A 15411-nucleotide genomic window follows, 5' to 3' on the forward strand; every position below is an offset into this window, starting at 1 on the left:
ATTTGAGAGAGAGAGAGCGTGAGCGGGAGAAGCAGACTCCCCGCTGAGCAGGGAGCCCGATGCGGGACTCGATCCCAGGACCCTGGGATCATGACCTGAGCTGAAGGCAGTCGCCCAACCAACTGAGCCACCTCAGTGTCTCCTTTTAAAGCCAGGGCCGTGCCCCTGCCCCCCACCGACCCCACCCCATCCGCGGGCGCCAGTGCTGTTTGGAGAGCTGCTGACCGTGTCAAGTCTAACTTTTTCACCACAGTTTCGAATGAGAGCCTCCGACATGTGCCACTATTCTCACACACACTCACTTCCCCAGCTTTTGTAGCTCATTAAAGGAGCTAATGGAACCAATTTTGCAGCTATGTATTAGCTGGCCTCGTGCCGGATCAGACCTCACTTCATTAAGTTCTGGCCGTATCCTGGCCTCCGGCTTGCCCTGTCCATTCACCTCTCCTCCTCAGAGGCTAAGTTCCAGGGAGGTCAGCTCACATGATACCACCGACCCCGAATGCCCAGGCCCCAGCTGGGTGCTCAGGGACTGAGAGCGTCAGATCCGTTTTAGCCGCCCCTTCATGACAGCTATCTCTCCCTGGTTCTCGGCCAGTGGTGTGTTGGCCACGGCATCTGATCACAGACACCACCTCATTCAGTGCTCACCATATTCTGAGAAGAGCCAGTATCATCCTTTTAACTGTGGGGAAACTACGACTCCAAGAGGTTAAGTGGCTTGTCCAAAGTCACACACCGGGGCAGTGAGAGTCAGGACTTGAACCCATCTGTTGGCTTCTAGGCAGTGGGGACCACGCCGATAGCTGCTTTGCTCCTTTTGCGTGTGGGGTTTGGCCCCACACCTCGGGATCTAGACGAGGCTCTGCCACTTGGTGGCTATTATAACAGTGGCCCAGGAGACTGAGGCTCAGGGAGATTTTGTGGCTTCTCGGGGTCTCACGGCTCACACATGGCCACCTCTGCACCCGGGAGTCTTTTGGGAACCAAGATTCATCCCTCATGCCTAGGGAGGCCTGCCCGTTTTATAGATCCCTCCCCAACTTCTGCCAATGTTTACTGGCCCTGCCTGAGGGCTAGGCCCAGACTGGGGCTGGGAATGCAGCCGTGGGCACTCTGTCCCCAAGGATTTGGGGGTCTATGGATGATTTACTGCCAATCAGAGTGCTTGATGAGGATGTAAGCCCTAGGGAACTGGTCCTGGCTCCTTCTTTCCCTCTTCTTTTCTTTCTAGAGCCAGAACCTGGCAGAGCAGACAAGACGGGGAAGCCCAGCCGAGGGAGCCCAGGAAGAAGAGGAGCCCCCAAACAACCCCCTTCCAGGCCAAGGCCAGAGCACCTGATGGCAGGGGGTGGAGCGCAGGAGGGAGGGTAGGACCGCTGATAGGCTGGGTGCCTCCCACCACAGTCCCAGAAGAGGAGAGAATGGCTGAGGCTCCGAGCCTACAGGAGATCCAACACACATCTGGAAATGGTTAAGTCTCAGGAACACAAGACTCCTTCAATTTGCTAAATTTTGATGGCCTTGGTTTACCTGTTTCCCACCAGCCACAGATGACCGGGAAACAAAGGCAGAAGTGCCAGGTCTGGGGAGGGAGATGGCTGGAGACACGTGGGAGAGGGGAAGAATGCTTCCAGAAAGAGGGAGTTGAGCTGGGCTCCAAGGCAGGGAGGGAGAGGGACAGCAGGAACATAGTGCTAGCTGGGGCAGGCCCAGGGGTCCCCGTGCCCCCGGCCGGAGACCATGTACTATGAAGGACCAGCTGTGGGCACGGGACTCCAGGGCAGACATGGACTGCCATCTTCCACTTGCCTCTAGCTTTGAGCAGGCCATTCAACCTCTCTGAGCCTCACTGGTCCCAACTGGAAAATGGGAATAGTGACAGTACGCATGTTCCCTGGTGGCCATGAGGACGGAATGAGAACACAGAGAGAGCTCAGATTAGCACAGTGCCAAGTACATACTGAGTGGAAATGGGCCTTGAGGTTTGCTTGGCTACAGGATTCTCCTGGGTCTGCCCTGAAGTGGCCCCATACTCTTCACCTGCAGAACTTGGGGAAATCCAGATGCAGCCTCTGGATCAAGGGGAGACAGACCCCCTGCAAACCAGCAGGTCACAGGAAATGGTCTCAAACCCTGAGAGGGGCAGGACTGGACATGGCTTTGCAAAAATGGACTAAGAATCAAGAGTCTATGGACCCTGCTTTGCTGTGAAAGGCCCAGTGAGGAAGGGACAGACTCTCCAGGGTGGGGAGAGGATGAGATGGCTGACCTCAGGGGAGGGGGCCAAGGGTCAGGTGAGGGAGCAAGGTGGAGACCTGGGGACCCCAGCCAGGGAACCAGCCCAGCTCTCAGCATGGCAGACTAGGGGAGGGGCACAACTTCACTCTCTCAGGCGGCAGCCACCTTTATACGCCTCAACTGCCCCCATGCATCCTTTTGAGCAATGTCCCTTTCTGCAAAATGTGTGGTGACTCTGGGCCAATCCCTTAACCTCTCTGAGCTCCCGCTCCCCATCTATGGAAATGGATGTGCAGTCTCCTCACACATGGCAATGGGGACAGGACAGGCAGGTCTGTGACTATCAGCATCTACTTCACAGGAGGGAAAAGAGGCCCAGAGAGAGCTACAACATCCTCTCTCTCTCTCTCTCTCTCAGAGATTACACCAGGAGTAAGTGGCAGGACCAGAATTCCCTCTGCCTGAGGCAGGTACCGGATCCCAGCACCCCACCCAGAGACTTCTGAGAGGGGGTTTGAGGAGAGGCCACTCAGGTGCCTTGTGAGGCCGCGGAGTGCCTCCTCAGAGGGTCCAGGTTCTATTATCCTCCTTTTAACATTTTTAGGGGAAAAAAAAAAAAAAAAAAAAAAAAAAACTTCTTAGGGGAAAAAAGCATTTTTCTGTCAAAATCAGCTATGTTATCGGTGAAACATTACCCTAGTTCTATTTCTCCTATGACAGTGTAAAAATAGGACATTTTCAGCCTAAGAGTGGAAAATTTCAGCAAACGCAAGTGTTTTATTCTCATCTCAGAAGTAAGGTCCCTTTAATGGTCCCTCCTCGTGAAGAGAGCCCCACCCCAGCCACAGTCTGTGCTCCCAAGGGGCCAGCTCTGCCACAGGGATGCCCACATAGCCAGTGGGGCTACAGAGGGCAGTGGCCACCTTCCCTAAGCAGGGGGTGACCAGGGCAAGTGAGGCCATGCCCAGGGGACCCCTGCTGAGGCACCCAGCAGGCCACGCCCCGGGCTGGCCGTAGAGACAGGAGACCCAGCACCCTCTAGCTCTGAGAAGAGTGACGGCTGGTCTCTGTGCCCTGGAGGAGGTGTCACAAAGATAACAAAGGAATAAATGTGTGTGCTCGGGGGAAGAGGGGAGACAGACCGGACTACTCCCAGAGGCATAGTGCCGAGACCCTAGGGAACCTTCTGACTCCCCACCCCTCAGACCTGCTCTTTCTGAAGCCAACAGCCAACATCATATCTGCTAGCATCTCTCCCATTTCCCTTGGCTTCATCCACGTCCCTGCAGCTCCCCACACAGGCTTGGGTGAGCACAGGCCGCCATGGCCTCACTCAGGCTCCTCCCAGAGGAGCGTCCAACCTCCACTGGCCCCTGGTCGCTCTCCCTCTCTTGCTCCTCTTCTGCTAGAAGGCTCTGAGGGTTCCAACTCCTGGGAAAATGTCCTGGTCTTTGATCATGCCATGGAGCCGTAGCCATGAGGAAAGGGACGTCCTCGGAGAGGCCAGGGTAGTGGCCTGGCCACACTGAGGGATGCTCCTGCCATAGGAACAGGCAACAGTGATTCATCCCCACTCTCTCATGCCTTCCTAGGGTAAAGATGCGCCCTGGGACAGGCTCAGCCTGACTACAGGCTTTAACTGGGCAATGGAGTACAGTGGAAAGGGGTCTTCCAACCTAAGTCATAACCCCAGAGCTCCTGTCCATAGCTGAACACAGACCTTGCTGGCGGAGTCACACAGCTGACCGTCCCCCTGGCAACACCACTTAGCAGCTAGCTTACGAGAGGCATCTTGGGGCTCCCTCTAGCCAGTCTCCACGCTGCCCGTCTATTGCCACTATTTACCTGCCTGCTTCCCTAGCAATGCCCACAATCACTGCCCACCAAAAAGGTCTGCACAGCTAGAAGGGGAGCTCTTGTCAAGCAGAGCGCCCAGCCCCTCATCTTATAGATGGGTAGGCTGTGGCCTGGGAGAGAGGTCTGGCTCCTGATCCCCAGAGATAGCTGAGAGCCACAACTTTGCCGCCAGAAAGGCCAGGGGTTCCAGCCCAGCCAGGGCATGTCCCTACTCTGAGACTTGGAGTGAGTTACTTTACCTTCTCGAATCTCAGCCTCTGCATCCGTGACACGGGGGTGATACACCCATTCTTAGATGTTTCTGTGTCCAGGTTCAGCATGTAGGAAGCACTCAAGGGATAAGTGGGTGCTCTTATCCCCACCCTCCACCCCCAACCTCTGCCCCATGTGCCACTGCCTGCCAGAGAGCATGGAGGCTACCTGCCTGTCCCTCTGCCACACCCTGAGAAGGGGGCTTGTTTATGTTGGGGGAACATCTACAGAACAAGTTGTGAGTCCCTTGTTAGAGGCTGAACCCTTAGGAATGGGGTGATGAGTGTGCAGGTCCAGGCCCTGGCCCATCACACCCGTGAAAATAGCCTCGAGTGTCACAGGTGACGGGGTCAGGTGCAGAGTGCAGGCTAGAGAGTCAGGTGCTCTGGGGTGCTCGTCCCGGCCAGTGCAGGGCAGCTCACATGCAGTTTTGTCCCCTAGAGTAGTGGGAGGTTGCACCTCATGTCCAAGCCCTCCCAGTCCCTCCACAAGTTCCTCCCACTAAGAGGAGGCTCTGAGGCTCTGGCTCTGACCCCAGCCCCTTCTCTCCTCAGCCTCAGCCAGAGAATCCTTGGGAGTCACAGTGCTCCTAATCTCACACTGTTGTCCAGAGCATAAGTCTCAGACCATTGAGCCATAAAAGGAGACCCAACAGTGGAGGCCCCCGCCGACGCTGACTTCCTACACTCCACAGGGGACTCCTCGGGTTACAAGCTTGGCCCAAATGTTCCTGACTCCACTGCTCTGGCTGCCAAGGCCACCAGCACCTGGTCAAGGCCAGCAGCAAGGAGGGGACATTGTGAGTGGCATGGGTACAGATGCTCCTCCCTCCTGTCCTACCCCTACCCTACCCTGTCGGGGGGAGACTTCAGGGTGACCCCTTCAGGGTGACTCGCGTGAATCCCCAGCACCTAACCAGCCCCCATCTGTCCGCTGCCTGCCCTTGGCCTGCAAGCTGCAGAGAAGAGGCCCATTAAGCCTGAAACTCCTGAGACAGAGAGTAGCAAGGCCAGAGAGGGGAGGAACTAAGTGACAGCAAGGGTAACAGAGAGGGGAAAGAAGAAATGAAAGCAACAAGGAGCTAAGAAGAACAGAAAGTGCCACAAAGAGTAAGCAGCAATGACAAAAGCCCTAGTCTAAAGAAAAAGGCAATCCTAAGACAAAACCCGCAAAAAAAAAAAAAAAAAAAACGCAAAATCAATATTCTCAGTGTCTCTGGCCTGTCCAGTGCTGGAAAGGCCTCCTGAGGCTCCTTGTTGCCCCAAACAGCAGTCTCCTCTTGTTCTCCTGCTCTAAGCAAAACCCCCACGGTTCCCAGCAGCAGGATTTTATTCACAATTACACAGGGCCTAATCCACTTAGTTCTAAAAGGGTGGGAGGGTAGGGAGGAGTCCAGGACCCAAAATTCCTTTCACACTATACTTTCTCACCCCACAAGGGGCTGGCTTCCCCAGGTGCACGATGAGCCCAAGGGAATCCTCATAAAGGCCAATAACATGCCACCAACAAAATGCACTCAGGCAGCCTCTCACGTGGGAACACATAAGATCTCAAACAGACAGGAGCAAGGCCAGCAGAACCAAAATTCGCCTGGAAAAAACACAGGAGCCGATGGGAGCCATGTTCTTAGTGCCCCGAGAGCAGGGGACCCACACACGCAGGAGGGCTGGGTGCACACTGTTACCACACCTAGGGATGGCCGCTGTCTTCAACTCTTGCCTGGTGACCACCACCTTTGGACACCCGGCAGCCAGTCAGTCACCAGGTTGGAACCAAAGGAGGTGAGGGGACTGCAAAGCCAGGTGCTCCACCTGCTGCCCCCTCACAGGTGTGTTCCATGATGATATCCCAAGGAGGCCCTTGGAGAAAAAGATGAGGGATCCAAGTAGGGAAATAGCTTCCCCAAGTGCAAACCTCAGCAGAGACATAACAGACCTCTGTTGTCACAGAGACCAGGCCCTTCCCACACGGCCTGAAGTAAAGGACAGCTCAGGTGACCCAGGAGCCTCTAGAGCACCCTAAGCAACAGTGCTCCACGAGGGTTCTGGCGATGTTAGGAAAGAAAGCTCTGGGGGAAGGAGGGAGGATTTCTGCCCACTTAGTGAGAGAGGACACCAAAGACAGACAGAGGTCCCTGGGGGCGCGGTATGAATCTGAGTTGTGGGAGAATGAAGGGGGGGGGGGCGTCGCTGACCTTTTTTCAAGGCCCTATGTAAAAGCCTCTCCTTCCACAGAGCCCTCACAGTCCCTCTACGGCTCGCAGTGTCTGTCAGGGCCTGGACACCTGCCCCGCTGAGATCAGCCTCATCCTGCCAGGACCCACGGCTGGGAGTGGGGAAGTGGTACTCCGCAGCAGGTGCTGAGTGGTGCAAATCAGGCATGCCGTCACACACACCCTGTGCCCTCCTCTGTCGTCCACATCCTTCTCAGACCAGAGGCCTGGATTAAAGCTGGCAGTCTCTTCCAGGAAGTCTCCCCTGGCTCGCCCAGCCCAGACACAGTTTCTTCTCGCCCACTCACCAACCTCACTTCCTGCTTGTGGCAGTCTGGGCTCTGCTGGGCTCTGCTGGGCTGGGCTTGTCTGAGACTCACCAGGCTTGAGATGAACCACACAACCTCTCTGAGACAGCCCCACAGCCATCATGGCCCTTGTGTGCTGGCCTGTGGGACCACTGGTCCCCTCACAAGCAGAGTCCTGCACAGTGAGGAGAGCTGAGGAGAGAGAGACAACTATGAACAGCACCACTTGGGCTCCCAGTGGAGCCAAGGATGCCAGCACCCTTCTGGGGGCCAAGTCTTAGAGACCCCCCCAGAAACTAGCATGAGGTGTGGGGTGACTTAAATGCGAAGACTCTGGCATCAAAATGCATAGGCTCACATCACAGCCCTGCCACTCTTCCCCTGTGCATTGTGGGCAAGTCGTTCACCTTACTGAATATCAGCGACATTACCCATAAAATGGGAACCACAGGAATTAGGTAAGAGAACACGTATCATGCACTGGGAACGGGGCCTGCTGGACAGAACAGTCTGGAAAACTGCTAACCGTCTATGAGAATATTAGAATCCACAGCACCAAGGCCTGAAGCCTGGAGAGACGGCATCAGCTCCTGGATAGGATGGGAAGATTCTGGTACTCCCAGCAGAGGGGATCCCCAGCAGAGGTGTAGGCTTTGAGCACAGCTTCTAAACCTGTGAGCAAGGCCAGCTGGGCAGGCGTGAAGCAGCTCAAAACAACGGACCTCTGCCCCAAACCCCACTACTTGCATTCTTTAGGGTTTGATGCCCTTCCTAGGATCTTTGTTTAAACAGCCAATTGCCCACCCCTGACAGTTCCGAAGGTTCCACTGGCACGGAAGCACACGAGCTCCAGCGATTCTTTCCTTCAAGGAGAGGGGCAGCCCGGGGAGGAGGTTGGGTACAGTGAAACCCCTACTGGGGGCCTCCGTTGGACAGGGCTACCAGCCCCTCCACCCGCTTCCTGATTGGTTGACTCGGTAACAGATGGCCCTGCCAAGGCTGATCTGACCGGTCCCGAGATGGGAGGTGAGGGGGCGGCAGCTGCCAAATGAGAAAGTACCTGGCCCGCCTGGCAGCCACACCCAGCCTCAAATCCAGCTCTGCGGCACCAGCTTCAACGGGCCGGCCCCACCCAGGGAGCCATGTGGGTAACTCCCCGGCCTGCAGCTCCAGCACCCCACCACTCCACTCTGTCCGATGAAGAAGTGAAAAGGAGGGCACGGGGAGCCCCAGGGGCCTCCGAAATACTCCAGTGGTCAGAGAGGAGGGCCCCAAGCCCCAGAGCCCGGAGAACAGGGGCAGGAAAGAAGACTCCCCTTTCCCCACAGGCAGAACCCCTCTGTCCTCTCAAAACCTTGCATTGTGCTTACTTATCTAAGTGTCATGGTCACTCCTGCCTGCCAAGAGGCAGGGGACCACAAGTGGGCTGGGCAGGAAGTTGGGAGGGGAGGAGACTCTGGCCTCTGCTACAGTCTGTCATCCCAATCAAGCTACATGATTTCTGACCACTGACTCCAAGTCACAGTTTTCATATATGTGATAAGGATGGAGGGGTTGTGTCTCGGATGTGGTGGGGTGACTGATGGGGGGCAGATATGCAAGGCTGTGCCCAGCTAGGAGTAAAACTGAGGGGTACCAATTCATCAGTGAGGCCTAGGAGGGGGCACAAGATGTCGGTAGGAGGCAGGGGGCTCCTCTAGGTCCTGCCAAGGGGACTGCAGCAAGTGCTCAGGAATGGAGAGTGGAATGACGGCACCAGCAGCAGAAGTGGCCTTGGGAAGGAGCCACTGAGTGGGAGCGAAGCCAAAATGGACCACAACAGTGGTCAGGGGCTGAGGGGAAGAGGCTCAGCTCCCTGGGGAGGAGCCTTCCCTCCAGGGCCCCCAGGGAATAGTAACAGCTACAGGGACATTGACCACAACTCTTCCTGTTTTACGAGTGCCTGCTACATTCCGGGCTTCAGGCTGAGCACTCTCTGCCATCTTGAGCAACAGGGCCAAGAGGACAAGCAGGGAGAGAGGCCGGGGCCCTAGGCCTGTACTACCAAGAAGGGCAGAGACGACAGGGAGCAGAAGCTAAGCAGAAAAATGCCACTCTCCTCATCAAGGCTGGAGCCACCACGCACAGTACTGGTATGATGTTTCAGAAGCGGTGCTAGCGCCATCTTGGAAGATGGTAAAGACCTGCCAGATGGTAGAGACTTCCAGACTCGCCCACTAGACCAGAGGGAGACTGGGGGCAAGACAAGAAAGGTGTTGGAGTGGGAGCCACATCTAATCCATGTCCTCCTAGGGCCAGCTCCTGAAGGTCCCAAGGCAGTAGCCCTAGCCACACTCACCCATAAAGCCTAAGGGGGTATAGCAGGGGAATTTGTTCTAGGCCTGTCCTAGTTCCCAGTCTAGAACAAAGAAAGCACTGAGGCCCTAGATTCAAGAGGAGGTGTTTTAGAAACTGATACAGTCAGAAGTTCCCCCAAGTCATTTGTCAGACACAGCGTCTGTGGAGAAGGGCCTAGACCCAGGCCTGCTTAAAGCTGGTGCTGCCTGGGCCCAAGATCTCTGGCCTCCCACTCCATCCCTGCCTTGCTCACAGCATCTGGAACACCACAGGGGCTGGTCAGAGCTCAGCCCTGGTTCACAGGGGCAAAGCCTTGGTATTAAGAGGCTCTCTGGCTTCACTTGGCCCCTTGTCTATCTACCCAAACTGCCCCTTACCCCACTATAGGTGAGAGCGCTAAGATGGTGCTGAGCGAAGGGGTAGAGACTCCCCGCTGAGAAGAGCCATTTTCTCCTGAAGGACTCAGAGAAGGCCCCCCCAACCCCATTCCACTGCTGGGTTAGTAGGTGAAGAAGCTGTGCCTGAGATTCAGCCTCACCAGCCCAGCCCTGAGCCTCCTCCAGACACATCCTATCAGCCCTCGTGCCCCTAGGAAAGACACAGGGAGTTGGACCCAGGTCCCTGCTCAGATACTTGCAGACACTGTGCCCAAATAAGTCCCGTAACCTCTCCAGGCCTGCGTCAGGTCTGCCTACTCTACAGGCATCATCTCGTTCCAAGTTCACATCAACTCCTTATCTTTCCCCCTGAACAGAGGCAGAAACCTGATTTCCAGAGTCCAGGACCTAGTCCAAGGTCACGGAGCTGGCAAATGCAGGCCAGAGATTAGAGCCACATCCACAGAACTCTGCACTCAAGCTCATAATTGCAATGTCTGTAAAATGAGATCCTTTGCTGTATTCTAACTTTCCTTGTCATGATCTATCCATCCAGGTGGCCACTGGCACAAACTGTAGTTGAGTGAAGTTCCCAGTAACAACAGATTCAAGGCATTCTGGGTATGGGGCAGGGTCCTGGACCCAGAACTAAATGACTTAAGCCAGAACTATGTGGCTAGATCAGCCACCCCCAGAACTCCCTGGATTCCACCTATATCAGTTGAGCTCTTGAACTCCAGGGAGCCTATGGTGTGACACAGATAGATGGTTGGCCCGCCCTCTGCCCAGGAACCAGGGTGAGCCAGGATTGGAGCAGGACCTGCCCTTTTCGACATAGGGCCGGTGACTCAGCTGGAGCCCATCAGCAACCTCTTGCTCACAGGTGTGATGGACACCATCCTTGCCCACCAGCCAGCCCTGAGAGGCTCCCACCCAGCACTCCAGCCCAGGCAGTCAGGGGCCATGAGAGAAAGCAGCCCCACCCCAAGCCTCGGTGGGGACTCAGCCTCAGGTAGAGGGAAATTCAGATCCATTCCAGTCAAAAGAGCTTCTCATGGAAGAAACAACCAAGCTGAGCGAGAGCACCCCCCACCCTTTGGCAGGAACACATAGGCCCAGCCATAACCCGCCTCAGGAACCACTCCTTCCCTGTTTCCGGGTCCAACAGACTCTACTCATACTGACTCCACCCCCTTGCTCTCTGGGAGAGAGAGCTTAGCTAGGCTAAGCCTTGTTTTCCCCATCTGTAAAGCAAGGAGTACCAGGAGCCTGACCTTACAGGGGAGTATAAGAATGAAAGGAGATACTGATCATAAGAAGCTTAGCAGGGGTCCTGGGTACACCTTGCACCCACAGGCCTCTGCTGTTGGGCCCTCTAGGTCACCCACGGAGCAGTGAGGGGTCACTGACCTTCAGGGCACATTTCTGCCCAGTGCGCCTGTGGAAGCACTCCAGCACCTTGCCATTCACACCCAGGCCCAGCACCTGCTTGGACAACTGGTAGTCATCGGTCACTGCATACTTCTTGGGCTCCCGCCGCCCCCCGAGGGCAGGAGCGCCGGCTGAGCCGGGTCCGCAGGGTGCACCTTGCGGGGGCACATTGCCCCCCTGCTCCTCTGCTGTCTCGCCATCCATGGCCCCCGCGGGGCGCTCAGAGTCGACCCCAGCCTGGCGCGTCCAGGGCCACCTGGGGGAGAAGGGAAAAATGAGTTCCGCTCAGACTCTTCCAATACACCGCTGCCCTGAGCCCCTGAGCCTGGCTGGGCTGCGGGCAGCAGACAGGGCCGGGAGCGGGAAGCGAACTGTCCGAGAGTACAGACGGGAGGCGGGGGGCGGTGGTTGCGCAGCCCGGCACTAGCGAGTCCTGCCCGACTCCTGTCAAGAGGGGAAGGGACTGGGCGCCGAGAGGCCGCGAGTTCTGGGAGCAGGAGGTGGAGGGAGCCCTATGAGGGCGTACCTGGCAAGAGCGTCCCTGACAGCAGGGTACCTGGCTGGCGCCGGCGAGGGACAGGGACCGGGGCCCCGGGAACCCGGGGCGGGAGCTCCTAGAGCCGAGTCGTGCCGGCGGCGGCCCACGTGACCGCTCCCCTTCCCCCACCCCCCACCCCCCATCCCCCGTGAGTCCTGGACTTGGGGCCGGGCTCGGTCAGCCTTAAAGGGCCAGGCGAGTCCTGGCAGGACCGCGCGGGGAGGGAGGCCCTAGCGGGCCCCGCCCGGGCGCCCGGACAGATAGGGGGCGTGGCTTCTCGAAGGGGGCGGAAACCTAGGCGCTCGGGACATCCGCTAGGGCGGTGTGAGCCCCGGAGTTTACCAGCGACCTAGGAAGTGACAGTGCAGGAAGTCTAGTTTCTCTCGGAGCCTCAGGAAGCCACTTGAGTCGGGCGTTTTCCCTGCACTCTGCAGACGGCCCTCCAGCAAGGCTTGTAAGGCTTGCGACTTCCTTAGTGGTGGCCCACCGCCGGCCTACCTAAAGTCTTAATTTTTGCCATCAGGCCAAGTGAAATGGCATTTCGTTGTGATTCGCCTTTTTCCAATTCCTGGGGGCTCTAGGTGTCTCTCACCTTCTGTGCATTCTCCTGCTCATTCCGTGGCTTATTTTTTTCCCTTGGGATACAGCGTCCTTAGACCAGATATCCTAAATTCCCATTTTGTCAGATCCATTAACTTTTCATCTTATACTTTGGGCTTTTGGTGCCCTGTTTAAAAAGTCTCCTCCTGACACTCCATATACTCTATATTAACGATGTGGTGTTCCCTTCCACTTTTAGGTCTCTATTCTGAGCCCATCTTGGACTATCTTAGGTATTTTGACCCAGTTTTCCCATCACAGGCTGTTAAACAACTCTTATTTCACAGATGAGGAAACTGAGGCCCCCGGAGAGGAAACAACTTGTATAGAGCCACAGGGGGTGTTGCTCTCTCCTGTGACAAATCTGCATTACTCCTGCAAACCCGCCCACTCCTCAACCCTCAGGCTGAGGGACTGGAATGTGGTGGTTCACTTGGGACTGGGAAGGAGAGGCTTGGGTTAAGGTCCCTGCGCGGGCCTCTTCTGCCATCTACAGGCCACTTGTAGGACTGCAGGCGCTGAGGCCTCAGTCCCAACCGGTTCTCTGAGCACTTCTTCTGGCTTTGGGATTGGGCCCAGATAGCCTCCCGCCCACCTCCCCATACGCCAACACACACACAAACACACACACACACGCATGCACGCACGCACGCATGTGGATGCACGTGGATTCCTGGGCTGCAGGTCCAAGGCTCTTCAGACCAGCACTCCCAGGAGAGCTGGTACTCCGTGTGTGCAGGCGTAGAGCCAGAGGAAAGGGTCCAGGGCTCTGCCCTGTCTCCTTGAGACAACCTTCAAGCTAGCAGGGTTTGGTGAAGCAGAGACCCTGATGATGGCCTCAACTGACTAAACCCTTCTTTCGGACCAGACACTGAGTGGATGTTCTACCGGGGCACTCCATGACCTCACTGGGACCAAAGGAGGCAGGGCTGTACCCGCCCCACATAGCCTACAGGACAGACACGCCCTGAGAGATCAAGCAACCTGCCTGAGATCAGTAGCTCTCATGGCAGGGTCTCCATCCCAACCCCCAAAGAACAACTCCAGGGCCCAGATCTCACCCTTGAACGATACCCTCCTCTCCTGTGCCTCCCTGCCCCCTTCCTACCTCCACTTGTACAAATATGCTCTTACACGTGTTCACAGATGCACACACATGCACAAGCGCAGATTTGCACATGTGCCCAGACACATGGGCTTGCACGTGCACCACACGCATACAGACATTTATGCCCAGCAGGACCCAGAACCTCAGTCCCAGAGCCCCACCTGAGAACCTGATCCAAGATCTCAGAGACTGTGATCTGGAAGCTTTCACAGCTTGGAGACTGGAGAAGGATCCTGCCTCTGGAGGTGACTGGTTTGGGCCAAGTGAAACCAAAGCTGAGCAAGATCTCATTCTGGACAAGCAGGGTCCCAGTCACAAGCAGAGTGCTGGGCAGCTGAGGGTGGGGGCTGGCTCCTTGTCCCAGCCAAATTATCTCAGTGTATGTTGTGGTTGTTATCTTATTTTCTAAAAATAGAATCAGATCGGGGCGCCTGGGTGGCTCAGATGGTTAAGCGTCTGCCTTCGGCTCAGGTTATGATCTCCAGGTCCTGGGATCGAGCCCCGCGTCGGGCTCCCTGCTCAACGGGAAGCCTGCTTCTCCCTCTCCCACTCCCTCTGCTTGTGTTCCCTCTCTCGCTGTGTCTCTCTGTCAAATAAATAAAATCTTTAAAAAAATAAAAAATAAAATAAAAAATAAAAATAGAATCAGATTACAATTGTTCTAAACATTTTATAACTGTATTTTTTTTTAAGATTTTATTTACTTATTTGAGAGAGCGTGAGAGAGAGACAAAGAGATCACGAGCAGGGGGGAGGAGTAGAGGGAGAAGGAGACTCCCCACTGAGCAGGGAGCTCGACGTGGGACTTGATCCCAGGACCCTGGGATCAAGACCTGAGCCGAAGGCAGACGCTTAACTGACTGAGCCACCCAGGCACCCCTATAATTATATTTTTAAACTGATCTCTTTTTAATTCAAATTTTAATTGCATAAGTAAAACCTGCCTGTTATAATAAATTCAAACCATAGGGAAATATAAGAAGTAAGCAATGGCGATGCCTGTCCCTTTGCAGTCTCCACCACCAATGCCAATTCTTACACAAGCGCACACATTTCCCATGTAGGTAGGTCCATCATAGACAGATGTTTTGCAACTGTTCATTCAACCCAAGAGACTCAGAATGCTGCTCATTTTCCAGCAACCACTTGCACACTGATGGGAGAATTCACTGTTTGGGATAGCTGGGCTAGGGCAGGCGTGGGTTCGTGGTGTCAGACTTTGCCACACAGCCCTCCATGATAGCTGTTTGTCCAAGGGGCCGAGGGCTGAGGCCTTTGGAATAGCTTACAGTGACGAAGGGGTCCAGTGTGTGTCTGTGTGTGTGTGTGTGTGTGTGTGTGTGTGTTCGCGAGCGCGCGCAAGCGCTCTAGCATCGGGCAGGGCGGGGGGTGGGCAGTGTAGAGGACTGAATATAGCCCCTACACATACACACACACACATTACATGTGTAGACTATTCTTCCGGGAGAGGAAAGGCTGCAAATGATGAGACTAGAGAGACCAAATGAGCCTGACTTTGAGGAAGGCACTGCTGTGTATTATTGTGACTGACCCATCTTGTGACTGTTCCTGGTGGGGAGGAGCAGGGAGATTCTGCAGCAAGGCCAATCCCTGGAGTGTGGGGAGGGCTTATCCTGGAGAGAATAAGGAAATGTGTCGAGTGAAACCATGAGAGGAATTGCCACTGGGTGGCATCGTGGGCCCAGCACTCAGAGCAGGGATGGGTAGGGAGCAGCCAGAGCAGGAGAGGTGATAATGAGATGGCCAGAGGGACCCACAACACCTGGGGCAAAACAGGGGCACACCATAGACCATGCACACGGGTGAGGTGAGTTACTCTGTCAAATTCACCAAAGGTGGTTGGAGGGCAAAACCCTCGGGGCCATTTAGTTTAACACACAGAACTGCATAATCCCTGACATCCATAAGGGAGCTTTCAAGGAGTCACCCTCGGTGCTCTGACACTGACTGGCCTGGCGGCAGGGAAGCTTCACTGTGGACCTTAAAGCTGGATCTTGAAGGATGCCTAGGAGTTGTTAGGTCAAGGAACCTGGAGAGGAGGCGGGCGGCGGTGGGGGCTGGGGTCCAAGCACGAACTCATCACTTGCCAGCTGTGAGATCTAGGGTACATTCTCACTTCTCTGTCCCTC

General features: G+C 55.6%; 1 protein-coding gene across 4 annotated transcripts in view; it reads right to left on the reverse strand.

The window, feature by feature from the left end:
• MAPKAPK3 (MAPK activated protein kinase 3) overlaps positions 1-11681 on the reverse strand; it is a 28483-nt gene extending 16802 nt beyond the window's left edge. For 2 of the 4 annotated variants that reach the window (XM_021686867.2, XM_021686866.2), the window contains exons 1-3: positions 11542-11681; positions 11171-11271; positions 10995-11069 (exon numbers count right to left, since the gene is read on the reverse strand). In XM_021686867.2, coding sequence (XP_021542542.1) covers positions 10995-11069; positions 11171-11219 — 124 coding nt within the window. In that variant the 5' untranslated portion in view covers positions 11220-11271; positions 11542-11681. Of the gene's footprint in view, positions 1-10994; positions 11272-11541 lie in introns of all 4 variants that reach the window. The other 2 variants (XM_021686865.2, XM_021686864.1) reach the window with 2 other exon arrangements.
• Between the last annotated feature and the right edge of the window lie 3730 nt (positions 11682-15411).

Source organism: Neomonachus schauinslandi, chromosome 1, assembly GCF_002201575.2.
Source record: "Neomonachus schauinslandi chromosome 1, ASM220157v2, whole genome shotgun sequence".
Lineage (NCBI taxonomy): Eukaryota > Metazoa > Chordata > Mammalia > Carnivora > Phocidae > Neomonachus > Neomonachus schauinslandi.